Source organism: Coregonus clupeaformis, unplaced genomic scaffold (genome assembly GCF_020615455.1).
Source record: "Coregonus clupeaformis isolate EN_2021a unplaced genomic scaffold, ASM2061545v1 scaf0191, whole genome shotgun sequence".
Taxonomy (NCBI): domain Eukaryota; kingdom Metazoa; phylum Chordata; class Actinopteri; order Salmoniformes; family Salmonidae; genus Coregonus; species Coregonus clupeaformis.
This window is the reverse complement of record NW_025533646.1, coordinates 64,945-84,961: the sequence shown is the minus strand read 5'-3', so window position 1 is coordinate 84,961 and position 20,017 is coordinate 64,945. Positions and strand designations below refer to the sequence as shown.

The 20,017-nt window shown below is 46.6% G+C and overlaps 1 protein-coding gene across 1 annotated transcript in view; it reads left to right on the top strand.

The window, feature by feature from the left end:
- Positions 1-20,017, top strand: part of LOC121580594 (AT-rich interactive domain-containing protein 4B) — an 88,591-nt gene that overhangs the window by 33,458 nt on the left and 35,116 nt on the right. Inside the window, exons 4-8 of the mRNA XM_045214043.1 lie at positions 586-651; positions 1,036-1,126; positions 4,456-4,535; positions 7,112-7,203; positions 12,594-12,747. Of these exons, the coding sequence (XP_045069978.1) occupies positions 586-651; positions 1,036-1,126; positions 4,456-4,535; positions 7,112-7,203; positions 12,594-12,747 (483 nt within the window). The remainder of the gene's footprint in view (positions 1-585; positions 652-1,035; positions 1,127-4,455; positions 4,536-7,111; positions 7,204-12,593; positions 12,748-20,017) is intronic.

Genomic DNA, 20,017 nt, shown 5'->3' with positions numbered 1-20,017 from the left:
TTGTCTCACCCGTCCCAATCCCGGAGAGACAACGGCGTCTTGACTCTATCAGTCAGATAGTGGTTTGTTGGATGAGGTAAGAGAAGGAGGTCGGATGAGGGCAGGCCTTTGGCGTGAATTGTTTGTCTACTGACATTACTGACTCTCTAACCTCCTCTCCCCCGTCCTCCTCTCCCCTCCCTCCTCTCCTCTCCCCCGTCCTCCTCTCCCCTACCTCCTCTCCCCCATCCTCCTCTCCCCCGTCCTCCTCTCCCCTCCCTCCTCTCCTCTCCCCGTCCTCCTCTCCCCTACCTCCTCTCCCCCGTCCTCCTCTCCCCTCCCTCCTCTCCTCTCCCCCGTCCTCCTCTCCCCTACCTCCTCAACCCCTCCCTCCTCTCCCCCGTCCTCCTCTCCCCTACCTCCTCAACCCCTCCCTCCTCTCCCCCCGTCCTCCTCTCCCCCTACCTCCTCAACCCCTCCTCTCCTCTCCCCCCCGTCCTCCTCTCCCCCTACCTCCTCAACCCCTCCCTCCTCTCCCCGTCCTCCTCTCCCTCCCTCCCTCCTCTCCCCCCTCCTCCTCCTCCTCCTTCCCATCTTCCTCTTCAGGTGACCTTTAAACCAGACCTGACCACAGTGGAGGTCCATGATGACAGCATCAAAGGCCCTCTGAAGGTAAGACAGCCCTTTAACTGTATTCTGAAGGTAAGAGACTAGACAGGCCAACCAGCCCTTTAACTGTATTCTGAAGGTAAGATACTAGACAGGCCAACCAGCCCTTTAACTGTATTCTGAAGGTAAGAGATCGGACAGGCCAACCAGCCCTTTAACTGTATTCTGAAGGTAAGATACTAGACAGGCCAACCAGCCCTTTAACTGTATTCTGAAGGTAAGAGATCGGACAGGCCAGCCTCAGGCCACAACTGTTTTCTTATACTCTTCATTATAAATGTATCTCTTCAAGTCTACATGAACTGATCACAACTTAGTCACTGTATCCAGATATCTCAGCCAGTCAGCCAGTATTGAATGTTAACAGCCGTATGTCTGGTCTGCCAGGTTGGTGCTGTAGTGGAGGTGAAGAACCCGGATGGAGTGTACCAGGAAGCCTCCATCAACAAGCTGACTGACTGCAGTATATACACCGTTGGTGAGCACTGTTTGGTTCTGTCCATCACTATATCAACCGTTGGTGAGCACTGTTTGGTTCTGTCCATCACTATATCAACTGTTGGTGAGCACTGTTTGGTTCTGTCCATCACTATATCAACTGTTGGTGAGCACTGTTTGGTTCTGTCCATCACTATATCAACTGTTGGTGAGCACTGTTTGGTTCTGTCCATCACTATATCAACCGTTGGTGAGCACTGTTTGGTTCTGTCCATCACTATATCAACTGTTGGTGAGCACTGTTTGGTTCTGTCCATCACTATATCAACTGTTGGTGAGCACTGTTTGGTTCTGTCCATCACTATATCAACTGTTGGTGAGCACTGTTTGGTTCTGTCCATCACTATATCAACTGTTGGTGAGCACTGTTTGGTTCTGTCCATCACTATATCAACTGTTGGTGAGCACTGTTTGGTTCTGTCCATCACTATATCAACTGTTGGTGAGCACTGTTTGGTTCTGTCCATCACTATATCAACTGTTGGTGAGCACTGTTTGGTTCTGTCCATCACTATATCAACTGTTGGTGAGCACTGTTTGGTTCTGTCTCCTGAACAACGTTATGTGCTCTGGTCCCACCAGCTGTCTGATCAAATCAGGAGGGGAAAGAACTATGCATCTTCCTCTGTCAGTTTAGGGAATATCTGTCAGTTTAGGGATCCTTGAAGTTGGAATGAAGCTTTGAGGTGGAACTGCAGATCATTGGGTGGAGCAGAGAGGGTCTCTGAGTCTACACACACACACACACACACACACACACACACACACACACACACACACACCCTACACACACACACCTACACACACGCACGCACACACACACACACACACACACACCAACACACATACACACACACCAACACAACACAAACACACATGCAGTGCATTTGGAAAGTATTCAGACCCTTTGACTTTTTCCACATTTTGTTACGTTACAGCCTTATTCTAAATTGGATTAAATAAATAAAAATCCTCATCAATCTACACACAGTACCCCATAATGACAAAGCGAAAACAGGATTTTAGATTTTTTTCCTAAATAAATAAACGTATTTACATAAGTATTCATACCCTTTGCTATGAGACTAGCAGCAGCAATGTAAATAGTCCGGGTGGCCATTTGATTAATTGTTCAGCAGTCTTATAGGTTGGGGGTAGAAGCTGTTAAGGAGCCTTTTGGACCTAGACTTGGCGCTCCGGTACCGCTTGCCGTGCGGTAGCAGAGAGAACAGTCTGATTTGGGTGACTGGAGTCTGACAAGTTTTTGGGCCTTCCTCTGACACCGCCTGGTATAGAGGTCCTGGATGGCAGGAAGCTTGGCCCCAGTGATGTACTGGGCCGTACGCACTACCCTCTGTTGTGCCTTGCGGTTGGAGGCCGAGCAGTTGCCATACCAGGCGGTGATGCAACCAGTCAGGATGCTCTAGATGGTGCAGCTGTATAACTTTTTGAGGATCTGAGGACCCATGCCAAATCTTTTCAGTCTCCTGGGGGGTAATAGGCTTTGTCGTGCCCTCTTCACGACTGTCTTGGTGTGTTTGGACCATAATAGTTCGTTGGTGATGTGGACACCAAGGAACTTGAAACTCTCGACCTGCTCCACTACAGCCCTGTAGTCCACGATCATCTCCTTTGTCTTGCTCACATTGAGGGAGAGGTTGTTGTCCTGGCATCACACTGCCAGGTCTCTGACCTCCTCCCTATAGGCTGTCACATCGTTGTCGGTGATCAGGCCTACCACTGTTGTGTCGTCAGCAAACCTAGTGATGGTGTTGGAGTCGTGTTTGGCCATGCACAGGAGGGGACTGAGCACGCACCCCTGAGGGGCCCCCGTGTTGAGGATCAGTGTGGCGGATCTGTTGTTGCCTACCCTTACCACCTGGGGGCGGCTTGTCAGGAAGTCCAGGATCCAATTGCAGAGGGAGGTGTTTAGTCCCAGGATCCTTAGCTTAGTGATGAGCTTTGAGGGCACTATGGTGTTGAACGCTGAGCTGTAGTCAATGAATAGCATTCTCACATAGGTTTTCATTTTGTCCAGGTGGGAAAGGGGAGTGTGGAGTGCGATTGAGATTGCATCTGTGGATTTTTTGGGGCGGTATGCAAATTGGAGTGTGTCTAGGGTTTCCGGGATGATGGTGTTGATGTGAGTCATAACCAGCCTTTCAAAGCACTTCAAGGCTACCGAAGTGAGGGCCACGGGGCGGTAGTCATTTAAGCAGGTTACCTTCGCTTTCTTGGGCACAGGGACTATGGTGGTCTGCTTGAAACATGTAGGTATTACAGACTTGGTCCGGGAGAGGTTGAAAATGTCAGTGAAGACACTTTCCAGTTGGTCCGTGCATGCTCTGAGTACACGTCCTGGTAATCCGTCTGGCCCTGCGGCCTTGTGAATGTTGACCTGTTTAAAGGTCTTACTCACATCGGCTTTGGAGAGCGTGATCACACAGTCGTTCCGGAACAGCTGGTGCGCTCATGCATGCTTCAGTGTTGCTTGCCTCGAAGTGAGCATAAAAGGCATTTAGCTCGTCTGTTAGGCTTGTGTCAATGGGCAGCTCGCGGTTGGGTTTTCTTTTGTAGTCCGTAATAGTTTGCAAGCCCTGCCACATCCGACGAGCGTCAGAGCCGGTGTAGTAGGATTCATTCTTAGTCCTGTATTGACTCTTTGCCTGTTTGATGGTTCATCTGAGGGCATAGCAGGATTTCTTATAAGCGCCCGGATTAGCGTCCCGCTCCTTGAAAGCGGCAGCTCTAGCCTTTAGCTCGTTGTGGATGTTGGCTGTAATCCATGGATTCTGGTTGGGATATGTACGCACAGTCACTGTGGGGACAATGTCGTCGATGCACTTTTTGATGAAGCCGGTGACTGATGTGGTATACTCCTCAAAAGGGGAGGAGGGAGGGAGGAGAGAGAGGGAGGAGAGAGAGGGAGGAGAGAGAGGAGAGAGGGAGGAGAGAGGGAGGGGAGAGAGAGAGAGAGAGAGAGAGAGAGAGAGAGAGAGAGAGAGAGAGAGAGAGAGAGAGAGAGAGAGAGAGAGAGAGAGAGAGAGAGAGAGAGAGAGAGAGAGAGAGAGAGAGAGAGAGAGAGAGAGAGAGAGAGAGAGAGAGAGAGAGAGAGAGAGAGAGAGAGAGAGAGAGAGAGAGAGAGAGAGAGAGAGAGAGAGAGAGAGAGAGAGAGAGAGAGAGAGAGAGAGAGAGAGAGAGAGAGAGAGAGAGAGAGAGAGAGAGAGAGAGAGAGAGAGAGAGAGAGAGAGAGAGAGAGAGAGAGAGACCCACCCTATATTCTGCCTAACTGCTTTTTCCCCTCCCCAGTGTTTGATGATGGTGATGAGAAGACCCTGAGGCGTTCCTCTCTCTGCCTGAAAGGAGCTCGCCACTTTGCAGAGAGCGAGGCAAGTCTCTGTTCAACTCAACCACATGTTTACTACAGACCTGGAGCGTGTCCCAAATAGCACCCTATTCCCCGTACTCTGGTCTAGAGTAGTGCACTCTGTAGGGAGCAGGGTGCCATTTGGAAGGTAGTCTAACGGTTGTTTGGGAAACAGTTCTTCCCTCAGTCAGCCCTGCTCTTCCAATAGTTTAGCCAACAGACACATGTATCTCCCTCTTCGCCAAGGCTCTTTATTCATTCATTACCAACGTTTCAGTCGTTTTGTAAATGCAGCAGGGAATGTTTTGATCCAGACTCTCTGCTGAACGTCAAACCCTCATCCACATAGTGCAATAGAAATCACTCCAACATCTTTGTTGTGTTTCCTCATTTAATGCATATTGTTTAGTGTTTAAACAGCCATGATAAACCATTCCCCCTTTGGTTCAGCTGTGGTTTCCTGTCTCCCAACTCTAACCCGTCTCCCAACTCTAACCCGTCCCCCAACTCTAACCCGTCTCCCAACTCTAACCCGTCTCCCAACTCTAACCCGTCCCCCAACTCTAACCCGTCCCCCAACTCTAACCCGTCTCCCAACTCTAACCGTCTCCCAACTCCTAACCCGTCCCCCCAACTCTAACCCGTCTCCCAACTCTAACCCGTCCCCCAACTCTAACCTGTCTCCCAACTCTAACCTGTCTCCCAACTCTAACCCGTCTCCCAACTCTAACCCGTCCCCCAACTCTAACCTGTCTCCCAACTCTAACCCGTCCCCCAACTCCTAACCTGTCTCCCAACTCTAACCCGTCTCCCAACTCTAACCCGTCTCCCAACTCTAACCCGTCTCCCAACTCTAACCCGTCTCCCAACTCTAACCCGTCTCCCAACTCTAACCCGTCTCCCAACTCTAACCCGTCCCCCAACTCTAACCCGTCCCCCAACTCTAACCTGTCTCCCAACTCTAACCCGTCCCCCAACTCTAACCTGTCTCCCAACTCTAACCCGTCTCCCAACTCTAACCTGTCTCCCAACTCTAACCCGTCCCCCAACTCTAACCCGTCCCCAACTCTAACCCGTCCCCAACTCTAACCCGTCTCCCAACTCTAACCCGTCCCCCCAACTCTAACCTGTCCCCCAACTCTAACCTGTCTCCCAACTCCTAACCTGTCCCCCAACTCTAACCCGTCTCCCAACTCTAACCCGTCTCCCCAACTCTAACCTGTCTCCCAACTCTAACCCGTCTCCCAACTCTAACCTGTCTCCCAACTCTAACCTGTCTCCCAACTCCTAACCTGTCTCCCAACTCTAGCTCGTCCCCAACTCTAACCCGTCTCCCAACTCCTAACCGTCCCCCAACTCTAACCTGTCTCCCAACTCTAACCCGTCTCCCAACTCTAACCATCCCCCAACTCTAACCCGTCTCCCAACTCTAACCCCGTCCCCCAACTCTAACCCGTCCCCCAACTCTAACCTGTCTCCCAACTCAACCCGTCCCCCAACTCCTAACCTGTCTCCCAACTCTAACCCGTCTCCCAACTCTAACCTGTCTCCCAACTCCTAACCTGTCTCCCAACTCTAACCCATCCCCAAACTCTAACCTGTCCCCAACTCTAACCTGTCTCCCAACTCTAACCTGTCTCCCAACTCTAACCCATCCCCAACTCTAACTCGTCCCCCCAACTCTAACCCGTCCCCCCAACTCTCTAACCCGTCCCCAACTCTAACCCATCCCCCCAACTCTAACCCGTCCCCCAACTCTAACCCCGTCTCCCAACTCTAACCTGTCTCCCAACTCCTAACCTGTCTCCCAACTCTAACCTGTCTCCCAACTCTAACCGTCTCCCAACTCTAACCTGTCCCCCAACTCTAACCTGTCTCCCAACTCTAACCTGTCTCCCAACTCTAACCCGTCTCCCAACTCTCCAACCTGTCTCCCAACTCTAACCCGTCTCCCAACTCTAACCCGTCTCCCAACTCTAACCTGTCCCCCAACTCTAACCCGTCCCCCCAACTCTAACCCGTCTCCCAACTCTAACCTGTCTCCCAACTCTAACCCGTCTCCCAACTCTAACCGTCTCCCAACTCTAACCTGTCCCCAACTCTAACCGTCCCCAACTCCTAACCCGTCTCCCAACTCTAACCTGTCTCCCAACTCTAACCCGTCTCCCAACTCTAACCTGTCCCCCAACTCTAACCCGTCCCCCAACTCTAACCCGTCCCCCAACTCTAACCCGTCCCCCAACTCTAACCTGTCTCCCAACTCTAACCTGTCTCCCAACTCCTAACCCGTCTCCCAACTCTAACCTGTCTCCCAACTCTAACCTGTCCCCCAACTCTAACCTGTCTCCCAACTCCTAACCTGTCTCCCAACTCTAACCCATCCCCCAACTCTAACCCGTCCCCCAACTCTAACCCGTCTCCCAACTCTAACCCGTCCCCCAACTCTAACCCATCCCCCAACTCTAACCCGTCCCCCAACTCTAACCCGTCCCCCAACTCTAACCCGTCTCCCAACTCTAACCCGTCTCCCAACTCTAACCTGTCTCCCAACTCTAACCCGTCCCCCAACTCTAACCTGTCTTCTGATCTCTGTTCCAGACACTTGATCGTCTCCCTCTCACCAACCCTGAGCACTTCGGTACGCCTGTCATCGGCAAGAAGGGGAACCGTGGGCGCAGGTCTAACCCAGTGTGAGTATCTCCCCATCTGAACTGTTGACTACACCCAGGGCTGAGGACTGGGCTTTAAGTAGCAACAGGCCTGCTGAGGTGAGGTGTGAGAGAGAGAGAGAGAGAGAGAGAGGAAGAGGTGACTACTCCATCACGTCTCTGCACAGTGCAACAGACAGCCAGGCAGTAGATGTAGTCATTTTCCTCTATTACAGTGGATGATTTTAGAAACCTTGATCCATTAGAATACCGGGGTGCTACTTGGATAATGAAATGAGAGGCCTGCACATGGAATAGAGCCTGTCCATATACCCTGATCCTGTCTCCCCTGGGAGGTTCCAGGGAATAGAGCCTGTCCATATACCCTGATCCTGTCTCCCCTGGGAGGTTCCAGGGAATAGAGCCTGTCCATATACCCTGATCCTGTCTCCCCTGGGAGGTTCCAGGGAATAGAGCCTGTCCATATACCCTGATGCTCTCTCCTCTCCAGCTGGCCAGGGAATGAATTGGGAATCTTCCTGGGGCGCGTACCAAATGGCAAGATGTTCCCTATGTAGTGCACTATATCTGCATAGGGCCCTGGGCAAAATTAGTGCACTATGTAGGGAACATTTTGGGATGCAGCCCCTGGTATGAAAAGGACTCTGCTGCTATTCTTCATCTCACCTCCCTCCGTAGGGCTCATAGGAAAGTCAATATTGTTCTGAACAGTGATAGTGACTTGGAATTCACCCAGCTACACATTAGCACCTTGGACATCATCTTGTGTGTCTTAGAGCGGACTAATATTGCCTTTGCCTTTTTAGAATAAAGTTTAATATGAAGTGAATATGAAGATCTTCACCCCGAAAACGCTGATCCTTTCCGCCAATGTTGTGAATGTTGTAAATATTTGTGGGGGCCTGTATTCATTCCATAGTCAAATTCTTTCTAATCATTTCACCCAAGCAGTCTATTGTATATCAGTGTGCTTTCATGTCTGTTAATAGGCATTGGTCAATGCGCTAAGTGCAAGCCCCTCCCACCAATTAGTCTAACAATGTTCAGGTGGATAAAGGTGTGTGGGAGAGGGTCATTAGGCAGGTTTCCATTGACTCAGCTGTTTTTTTTTTTATACTTGTGTCAAATTTCCCTTATTGCGACGAATGATCGAAAGTGTTTTTTGAATAAATGATGATTGCCTAATCATTTTCAAGGTACTCGGGGCATGTGAAATCATGACCCCAGTTACAAACATGATTTTACTGTAGGAAATCCATAGCCTATTTTAAACAGGGTAACAGCAAATCAGAATGAGCAACAGCTTTATCAAATCAATTGTTTTTCTCTGGTTGCAGTCTTCAAAGATTTTATTGCATTGAATCAAATCAGGTTCAGTGATTTACCGCCCGTAGGGAGGGGTGTCGCGATCTTCATTCTAAATGTCTACTGGTTGCAAAATCAATTTTTTCAAATATAAAATGTTTTCTTTGCAGGACAAGGATTGTCCTGACTTTCAAGAAGACCTGAATTGCTTCACCTTGCTCTTCTGGTTGGCTGGATGCAAGTTTCACCATCCAATTATTTCAGATCGACAGGGCTGTGTTTACACAGGCACACCAATTCTGATATTTTTTCCACTAATTGGTATTTTGACCAATCACATCAGATCTTTTCACATCAGATCTTTTAAAGACCTGATCTGATTGGTCAAAGGACCAATTAGTGGGAAAAAGATCAGAATTGGGCTGGCTGCCTCCCGAGTGGCGCCGCGGTCTAAGGCACTGCAGTGCTTGAGGCGTCACTACAGATCCGGGTTCGATCCCGGGCTGTGTCTCAGCCGGCCGTGACCGGGAGACCCATGAGGCAGGCGACGCACATTTGGCCCAGCGTTGTCCGGGTTAGGGGAGGGTTTGGCCTGCCGGGATGTCCTTGTCCTGCCGGGATGTCCTTGTCCTGCCGGGATGTCCTTGTCCTGCCGGGATGTCCTTGTCCTGCCGGGATGTCCTTGTCCCATCGCGCTCTAGTGACTCCTGTTGCAGGCTTCCTAAGAGATTAAATATAGTGAGGGGGGAAAAAAAGTATTTGATCTCCTGCTGATTTTGTACGTTTGCCCACTGACAAAGACATGATCAGTCTATAATTTTAATGGCAGGTTTATTTGAACAGTGAGAGACAGAATAACAACAAAAAAATCCAGAAAAACGCATGTCAAAAATGTTATAAATTGATTTGCATTTTAATGAGGGAAATAAGTATTTCTGGCTCCCAGGTGTCTTTTATACAGGTAACGAGCTGAGATTAGGAGCACACTCTTAAAGGGAGTGCTCCTAATCTCAGTTTGTTACCTGTATAAAAGACACCTGTCCACAGAAGCAATCAATCAATCAGATTCCAAACTCTCCACCATGGCCAAGACCAAAGAGCTCTCCAAGGATGTCAGGGACAAGATTGTAGACCTACACAAGGCTGGAATGGGCTACAAGACCATCGCCAAGCAGCTTGGAGAGAAGGTGACAACAGTTGGTGCGATTATTCGCAAATGGAAGAAACACAAAATAACTGTCAATCTCCCTCGGCCTGGGGCTCCATGCAAGATCTCACCTCGTGGAGTTGCAATGATCATGAGAACGGTGAGAATCAGCCCAGAACTACACGGGAGGATCTTGTCAATGATCTCAAGGCAGCTGGGACCATAGTCACCAAGAAAACAATTGGTAACACACTACGCCGTGAAGGACTGAAATCCTGCAGCGCCCGCAAGGTCCCCCTGCTCAAGAAAGCACATATACATGCCCGTCTGAAGTTTGCCAATGAACATCTGAATGATTCAGAGGAGAACTGGGTGAAAGTGTTGTGGTCAGATGAGACCAAAATCGAGCTCTTTGGCATCAACTCAACTTGCCGTGTTTGGAGGAGGAGGAATGCTGCCTATGACCCCAAGAACACCATCCCCAGCGTCAAACATGGAGGTGGAAACATTATGCTTTGGGGGTGTTTTTCTGCTACAGGGACAGGACAACTTCACCGCATCAAAGGGACGATGGACGGGGCCATGTACCGTCAAATCTTGGGTGAGAACCTCCTTCCCTCAGCCAGGGCATTGAAAATGGGTCATGGATGGGTATTCAAGCATGACAATGACCCAAAACACACGGCCAAGGCAACAAAGGAGTGGCTCAAGAAGAAGCACATTAAGGTCCTGGAGTGGCCTAGCCAATCTCCAGACCTTAATCCCATAGAAAATCTGTGGAGGGAGCTGAAGGTTCGAGTTGCCAAACGTCAGCCTCGAAACCTTAATGACTTGGAGAAGATCTGCAAAGAGGAGTGGAACAAAATCCCTCCTGAGATGTGTGCAAACCTGGTGGCCAACTACAAGAAACGTCTGACCTCTGTGATTGCCAACAAGGGTTTTACCACCAAGTACTAAGTCATGTTTTGCAGAGGGGTCAAATACTTATTTCCCTCATTATAATGCAAATCAATTTATAACATTTTTGACATGCGTTTTTCTGGATTTTTTTGTTGTTGTTATTCTGTCTCTCACTGTTCAAATAAACCTACCATTAAAATTATAGACGGATCATGTCTTTGTCAGTGGGCAAACGTACAAAATCTCTATATATATATTTGCGAGGGAAAAAAACATATGGGGGATTGGAAGTGATGCAGACAATTACATTGATGGAAGTTACAATCTATCTGCAATATTAAAGCTGATCTACCCCCTAAAAAAAAAAAAAAGTTGTCAGTGATTGGATCAATCAGAGTATCAAAGCCAATGATTAATTTTCAAACCGTCGCTTTACCCACGTGTTCTGGCTCTGGCCCAAACCATCGGTTTCTGGACCAATCAGACGGCCCTGAATGTGTTCTCATTCGGTGAAGGGCCGGAGAGGGGAGTCTCATTGGGGAGAATGACTCATATCCGTAGGCGTGGCCTAACGTTTGGTCAGAGCAGAGAAGTCTGGGTAGCCAGGTCATAGGATGTATGCGAACACAGACATGCTAAGGGAGGTCTGTTCAGAGCACCCTCTCTCTGCCTGCGTGGGCTGTTTAAGTGGGCTGCTTCCAACAACTCTACAAGTTCATGTTGCACATCATCACAATGCAAATTACTGTCTCATAATGCAGCACTTCAGATTACTCACAATTTGACCTCTGTGATTGCCAACAAGGGTTTTGCCACCAAGTACTAAGTAATGTTTTGCAGAGGGGTCAAATACTTATTTATCTTATTAAAATGCAAATCAATTTATAACATTTTTGACATGCGTTTTTCTGGATTATTTTGTTGTCATTCTGTCTCTCACTGTTCAAATAAACCTACCATTAAAATTATAGACGGATCATGTCTTTGTCAGTGGGCAAACGTACAAAATCAGCAGGGGATCAAATACTTATTTCCCCTCACTGCAGACAGGTGGGAGGGCATACAGGCTGTCACCAATTTATGAATGTGTCATTTGCCTAAATGAGTCATGGGAACACTTCAACCACCTCATTCTTATTCCACTGTGGGTTTTTGTGTCGTTACGTCCATCTGTTTTTTATCGACAAGATAGTTAAATGAAAATGCACTGCAGAAGGCAATTGTCGCATCTATTTTCTATGCAATCGTTCTAAATGTCGACAAAAGGTCACCGGACAGGTTAATGGAGCAAGGATCATGCAGCGAGTATGTTTGATTCATTTTGATAGCTCCGGTGCGTTGCAATTGTATTAATTGTTTTAGCCATTTTAACTCTGGCTGTTTTTACGTCCATTGTATTATAACTCATATTTTTTAGGTTTGTTTTGTTCTGTCTGCTTGTGAACCTTTTTTAATGGGACAAGCAACAGCCAGCTTAATTCTCTAGAATGACTTTAATATGAACTGCATTTCTCTAGAGAATGTAATGTAGTTAGTGTGCACTATATTACTCATCTAAGGGATAACTGTGTGCCTCAGTCTTTAGTTAATACATGCACACCTACAAGATTATAACATTGGTATCATCAACCCTCCATCCCACCTGTCATCAGGGAGAATAGATATTGGCTGTTGAGAACTAATCTCATGGTCTCATCTATTCAGCTAGTTGTGATTATAAAATATTATTCAGCTATTCCACCAGACAGAATGATACTTGTAGTTTCCGTTCTGTAAGCAGTAAGCAGCTCACTCCTCGTACCTCTGATCAGCTGCTTGGCTCCTGTGTCTCCCTCTCTCTCTCTGTCTCTCTCTCTCTGTCTCTCTAACCAGAGGGGAAATAGAAGGGAGATGTCTGTTCTGCCGATCACTATGGTGTGTGTTTATAGTAACAGCTGAAATGTATTTAAAGCTGTTCTTAGTGGGTGTCTTATACCGTTTGGTCTCACTGTGTGGGTGTTACATTTAAACTATTGTGTATTCATTGTTGTAAGTTGTATGTTCTCCTTCCTTCTACCAGTCAGGAGGAAGAGTCCTCTTCATCGTCCAGTGAAGAGGAGGACAGTGACGGGAGACAGAATGAAGAGCTGTATGGGAAGGTGGTGTGTGTTGAGGGGGGTCCTGCCTCTACTGGAGACCGGAAGACCAAGACAGCTGCATGGTACCCTGCCTTGGTGAGTCTGTCTGTCTGTCTGTCTGTCTTGTCTGTCTGGGAAGGTGGTGTGTGTTGAGGGGGGTCCTGCCTCTACGGGAGACCGGAAGACCAAGACAGCTGCATGGTACCCTGCCTTGGTGAGTGAGATCAGCTACATCCTGTCCCCTATATATAGGACACGACTTCTGATGAGTGCCCATATAAGCAGGAGAGTGTGTCAAACAGCGTCTTGGTCTGAAACGACACTCTATACAGGCCCTGATCAATAGTAGTGAAATGACTCTATACAGGCCCTGATCAATAGTAGTGAAATGACTCTATACAGGCCCTGATCAACAATAGTGAAATGACTCTATACAGGCCCTGATCAACAATAGTGAAATGACTCTATACAGGCCCTGATCAACAATAGTGAAATGACTCTATACAGGCCCTGATCAACAATAGTGAAATGACTCTATACAGGCCCTGATCAATAGTAGTGAAATGACTCTATACAGGCCCTGATCAATAGTAGTGAAATGACTCTATACAGGCCCTGATCAATAGTAGTGAAATGACTCTATACAGGCCCTGATCAATAGTAGTGAAATGACTCTATACAGGCCCTGATCAATAGTAGTGAAATGACTCTATACAGGCCCTGATCAATAGTAGTGAAATGACTCTATACAGGCCCTGATCAATAGTAGTGAAATGACTCTATACAGGCCCTGATCAATAGTAGTGAAATGACTCTATACAGGCCCTGATCAATAGTAGTGAAATGACTCTATACAGGCCCTGATCAACAATAGTGAAATGACTCTATACAGGCCCTGATCAATAGTAGTGAAATGACTCTATACAGGCCCTGATCAACAATAGTGAAATGACTCTATACAGGCCCTGATCAACAATAGTGAAATGACTCTATACAGGCCCTGATCAACAATAGTGAAATGACTCTATACAGGCCCTGATCAATAGTAGTGAAATGACTCTATACAGGCCCTGATCAACAATAGTGAAATGACTCTATACAGGCCCTGATCAACAATAGTGAAATGACTCTATACAGGCCCTGATCAACAATAGTGAAATGACTCTATACAGGCCCTGATCAACAATAGTGAAATGACTCTATACAGGCCCTGATCAATAGTAGTGAAATGACTCTATACAGGCCCTGATCAATAGTAGTGAAATGACTCTATACAGGCCCTGATCAATAGTAGTGAAATGACTCTATACAGGCCCTGATCAATAGTAGTGAAATGACTCTATACAGGCCCTGATCAATAGTAGTGAAATGACTCTATACAGGCCCTGATCAATAGTAGTGAAATGACTCTATACAGGCCCTGATCAATAGTAGTGAAATGACTCTATACAGGCCCTGATCAATAGTAGTGAAATGACTCTATACAGGCCCTGATCAATAGTAGTGAAATGACTCTATACAGGCCCTGATCAATAGTAGTGAAATGACTCTATACAGGCCCTGATCAACAATAGTGAAATGACTCTATACAGGCCCTGATCAACAATAGTGAAATGACTCTATACAGGCCCTGATCAACAATAGTGAAATGACTCTATACAGGCCCTGATCAACAATAGTGAAATGACTCTATACAGGCCCTGATCAATAGTAGTGAAATGACTCTATACAGGCCCTGATCAATAGTAGTGAAATGACTCTATACAGGCCCTGATCAACAATAGTGAAATGACTCTATACAGGCCCTGATCAACAATAGTGAAATGACTCTATACAGGCCCTGATCAACAATAGTGAAATGACTCTATACAGGCCCTGATCAATAGTAGTGAAATGACTCTATACAGGCCCTGATCAATAGTAGTGAAATGACTCTATACAGGCCCTGATCAACAATAGTGAAATGACTCTATACAGGCCCTGATCAACAGTAGTGAAATGACTCTATACAGGCCCTGATCAATAGTAGTGAAATGACTCTATACAGGCCCTGATCAACAATAGTGAAATGACTCTATACAGGCCCTGATCAACAGTAGTGAAATGACTCTATACAGGCCCTGATCAACAATAGTGAAATGACTCTATACAGGCCCTGATCAACAATAGTGAAATGACTCTATACAGGCCCTGATCAATAGTAGTGAAATGACTCTATACAGGCCCTGATCAATAGTAGTGAAATGACTCTATACAGGCCCTGATCAATAGTAGTGAAATGACTCTATACAGGCCCTGATCAATAGTAGTGAAATGACTCTATACAGGCCCTGATCAATAGTAGTGAAATGACTCTATACAGGCCCTGATCAATAGTAGTGAAATGACTCTATACAGGCCCTGATCAATAGTAGTGAAATGACTCTATACAGGCCCTGATCAATAGTAGTGAAATGACTCTATACAGGCCCTGATCAATAGTAGTGAAATGACTCTATACAGGCCCTGATCAATAGTAGTGAAATGACTCTATACAGGCCCTGATCAACAATAGTGAAATGACTCTATACAGGCCCTGATCAACAATAGTGAAATGACTCTATACAGGCCCTGATCAACAATAGTGAAATGACTCTATACAGGCCCTGATCAACAATAGTGAAATGACTCTATACAGGCCCTGATCAATAGTAGTGAAATGACTCTATACAGGCCCTGATCAATAGTAGTGAAATGACTCTATACAGGCCCTGATCAACAATAGTGAAATGACTCTATACAGGCCCTGATCAACAATAGTGAAATGACTCTATACAGGCCCTGATCAACAATAGTGAAATGACTCTATACAGGCCCTGATCAACAATAGTGAAATGACTCTATACAGGCCCTGATCAATAGTAGTGAAATGACTCTATACAGGCCCTGATCAATAGTAGTGAAATGACTCTATACAGGCCCTGATCAACAATAGTGAAATGACTCTATACAGGCCCTGATCAACAATAGTGAAATGACTCTATACAGGCCCTGATCAACAATAGTGAAATGACTCTATACAGGCCCTGATCAATAGTAGTGAAATGACTCTATACAGGCCCTGATCAATAGTAGTGAAATGACTCTATACAGGCCCTGATCAATAGTAGTGAAATGACTCTATACAGGCCCTGATCAATAGTAGTGAAATGACTCTATACAGGCCCTGATCAATAGTAGTGAAATGACTCTATACAGGCCCTGATCAACAATAGTGAAATGACTCTATACAGGCCCTGATCAATAGTAGTGAAATGACTCTATACAGGCCCTGATCAATAGTAGTGAAATGACTCTATACAGGCCCTGATCAACAATAGTGAAATGACTCTATACAGGCCCTGATCAATAGTAGTGAAATGACTCTATACAGGCCCTGATCAATAGTAGTGAAATGACTCTATACAGGCCCTGATCAATAGTAGTGAAATGACTCTATACAGGCCCTGATCAATAGTAGTGAAATGACTCTATACAGGCCCTGATCAACAATAGTGAAATGACTCTATACAGGCCCTGATCAACAATAGTGAAATGACTCTATACAGGCCCTGATCAATAGTAGTGAAATGACTCTATACAGGCCCTGATCAATAGTAGTGAAATGACTCTATACAGGCCCTGATCAATAGTAGTGAAATGACTCTATACAGGCCCTGATCAATAGTAGTGAAATGACTCTATACAGGCCCTGATCAATAGTAGTGAAATGACTCTATACAGGCCCTGATCAATAGTAGTGAAATGACTCTATACAGGCCCTGATCAACAATAGTGAAATGACTCTATACAGGCCCTGATCAATAGTAGTGAAATGACTCTATACAGGCCCTGATCAACAATAGTGAAATGACTCTATACAGGCCCTGATCAATAGTAGTGAAATGACTCTATACAGGCCCTGATCAATAGTAGTGAAATGACTCTATACAGGCCCTGATCAACAATAGTGAAATGACTCTATACAGGCCCTGATCAACAATAGTGAAATGACTCTATACAGGGAATGTAAAGTAGATTATTATTAGTTTAGAGACGTCTCCGTCATCAGTTGGAATATGTCATCGTAAAATAGTTGAAAAAGTTGGTGCTTTGATCAATTTGCTTATCCACTAAAAACAAAGGATTCATATGGCTAATTGTTACATTGTAGATGCACACAAAACTGCTCAGCTGAAATGAGTTACACAGTCAATGCAGCACAGAGTGTGTTTAATGAGCCAGTTATCAGGGTTTTCCAGACCTGTTTCTTTCGTCACCTTAGTTTCCACAGGTCAGCACACAGACACACACAGACATGGTGACAGCAGGTCCGCCAACCCAGCAGTGTTTGTTTATGTAAGTGGTTCTTCCAGGCAAGCAGAACCGAGACAGAGGAGAGGAGGACGCTGTCCCTTTAATGATTCCTGTGAAGTCCGCAGGACCGGATCTCTATTTGCACATCTATCATTCCAGTGTTAATACTAAATTGTAATTATTTTGCACTATGGCCTATTTATTGCCTTACCTCCATAACTTACTACATTTGCAAACACTGTATATATATTTTCTGTTGTATTTTTGACTTTATGTTTTGTTTACCCCATATGTAACTCTGTGTTGTTGTTTTTATCGCACTGCTTTGCTTTATCTTGGCCAGTTCTCAACTGGCTTACCTGGTTAAATAAAGGTGAAATAAATAAAAAACACTTCCCCCCCCTGGACTGCATCCCAAATGGCACCCTATTCCCTATATAGTGCACTACTTTAGACCAGAGAATGGCACCCTATTCCCTATATAGTGCACTACTTTAGACCAGAGAATGGCACCCTATTCCTTACATAGTGCACTACTTTAGACCAGAGAATGGCACCCTATTCCTTACATAGTGCACTACTTTAGACCAGAGACTACTACTTCTGTTCTGACCAGATTCTCATGGGCTAACTAACTAACTAACTAACTAACTAACTAACTAACTAACTAACTAACTAACTAACTAACTAACTAACTAACTAACTAACTAACTAACTAGTGCACTATGTAGGGGTTAAGGTGCCATTTGGGACGCTGCCCTGTGTGTGTTGATCTTGGCAGCTGCTGTGTGTTGTGACCTGTCTGCTCCTCAGCTCCTCCTACTGGTGAACTGGGGAACTACCGGTAGAGGAGAGAACAGCTAGGGGCTGCCTCGTAGTACACTAGTTAGGTGATTGGCTACGGGGCTGCCTCGTAGTACAATAGTTAGGTGATTGGCTACGGGGCTGCCTCGTAGTACAATAGTTAGGTGATTGGCTACGGGGCTGCCTCGTAGTACAATAGTTAGGTGATTGGCTACAGGGCTGCCTCGTAGTACAATAGTTAGGTGATTGGCTACAGGGCTGCCTCGTAGTACAATAGTTAGGTGATTGGCTACAGGGCTGCCTCGTAGTACAATCATTAGGTGATTGGCTACAGGGCTGCCTCGTAGTACAATAGTTAGGTGATTGGTTACAGGGCTGCCTCGTAGTACAATAGTTAGGTGATTGGCTACGGGGCTGCCTCGTAGTACAATAGTTAGGTGATTGGCTACGGGGCTGCCTCGTAGTACACTAGTTAGGTGATTGGCTACGGGGCTGCCTCGTAGTACAATAGTTAGGTGATTGGCTACGGGGCTGCCTCGTAGTACAATAGTTAGGTGATTGGCTACAGGGCTGCCTCGTAGTACAATAGTTAGGTGATTGGCTACAGGGCTGCCTCGTAGTACAATCGTTAGGTGATTGGCTACAGGGCTGCCTCGTAGTACAATAGTTAGGTGATTGGTTACAGGGCTGCCTCGTAGTACAATAGTTAGGTGATTGGCTACAGGGCTGCCTCGTAGTACAATAGTTAGGTGATTGGCTACGGGGCTGCCTCGTAGTACAATAGTTAGGTGATTGCTACGGGGCTGCCTCGTAGTACAATCGTTAGGTGATTGGCTACAGGGCTGCCTCGTAGTACAATAGTTAGGTGATTGGCTACGGGGCTGCCTCGTAGTACAATAGTTAGGTGATTGGCTACGGGGCTGCCTCGTAGTACAATCATTAGGTGATTGGCTACAGGGCTGCCTCATAGTTCAATAGTTAGGTGATTGGCTACAGGGCTGCCTCGTAGTACAATAGTTAGGTGATTGGCTACAGGGCTGCCTCGTAGTACAATAGTTAGGTGATTGGCTACGGGGCTGCCTCGTAGTACAATAGTTAGGTGATTGGCTACGGGGCTGCCTCGTAGTACAATCGTTAGGTGATTGGCTACAGGGCTGCCTCGTAGTACAATAGTTAGGTGATTGGCTACAGGGCTGCCTCGTAGTACAATAGTTAGGTGATTGGCTACGGGGCTGCCTCGTAGTACAATAGTTAGGTGATTGGCTACGGGGCTGCCTCGTAGTACAATCGTTAGGTGATTGGCTACGGGGCTGCCTCGTAGTACAATCGTTAGGTGATTGGCTACAGGTCTGCCTCGTAGTACAATAGTTAGGTGATTGGCTACGGGGCTGCCTCGTAGTACAATAGTTAGGTGATTGGCTACGGGGCTGCCTCGTAGTACAATAGTTAGGTGATTGGCTACGGGGCTGCCTCGTAGTACAATAGTTAGGTGATTGGCTACGGGGCTGCCTCGTAGTACAATCGTTAGGTGATTGGCTACGGGGCTGCCTCGTAGTACAATCGTTAGGTGATTGGCTACAGGGCTGCCTCGTAGTACAATAGTTAGGTGATTGGCTACGGGGCTGCCTCGTAGTACAATCGTTAGGTGATTGGCTACGGGGCTGCCTCGTAGTACAATAGTTAGGTGATTGGCTACAGGGCTGCCTCGTAGTACAATAGTTAGGTGATTGGCTACAGGGCTGCCTCGTAGTACAATAGTTAGGTGATTGGCTACAGGGCTGCCTCGTAGTACAATAGTTAGGTGATTGGCTACAGGGCTGCCTCGTAGTACAATAGTTAGGTGATTGGCTACAGGGCTGCCTCGTAGTACAATAGTTAGGTGATTGGCTACAGGGCTGCCTCGTAGTACAATAGTTAGGTGAAAGAATGTGCATGAAAACGAGTTGTCTCTCATTGAATGACGACAAACCCTTAATTAAAGAATCCCTACTGTTGACCAATCACCGACGAAGGGGCGTAGACTTCGGCTACCGACTTCGGCTACCGACTTCGGCTACCGACTTCGGCTACCGACTTCGGCTTGCCTCGCAGAATTGTTTTGTGTGCACGAAAAGCTGAAAAAAACCTTCCTGAAGACTGTTGAGAGAGAGCAACACAGTTAGACCCAACCAAATCATGAGAAAACAAAAAGATAATTACTTGACACATTGGAAAGAATTAACAAAAA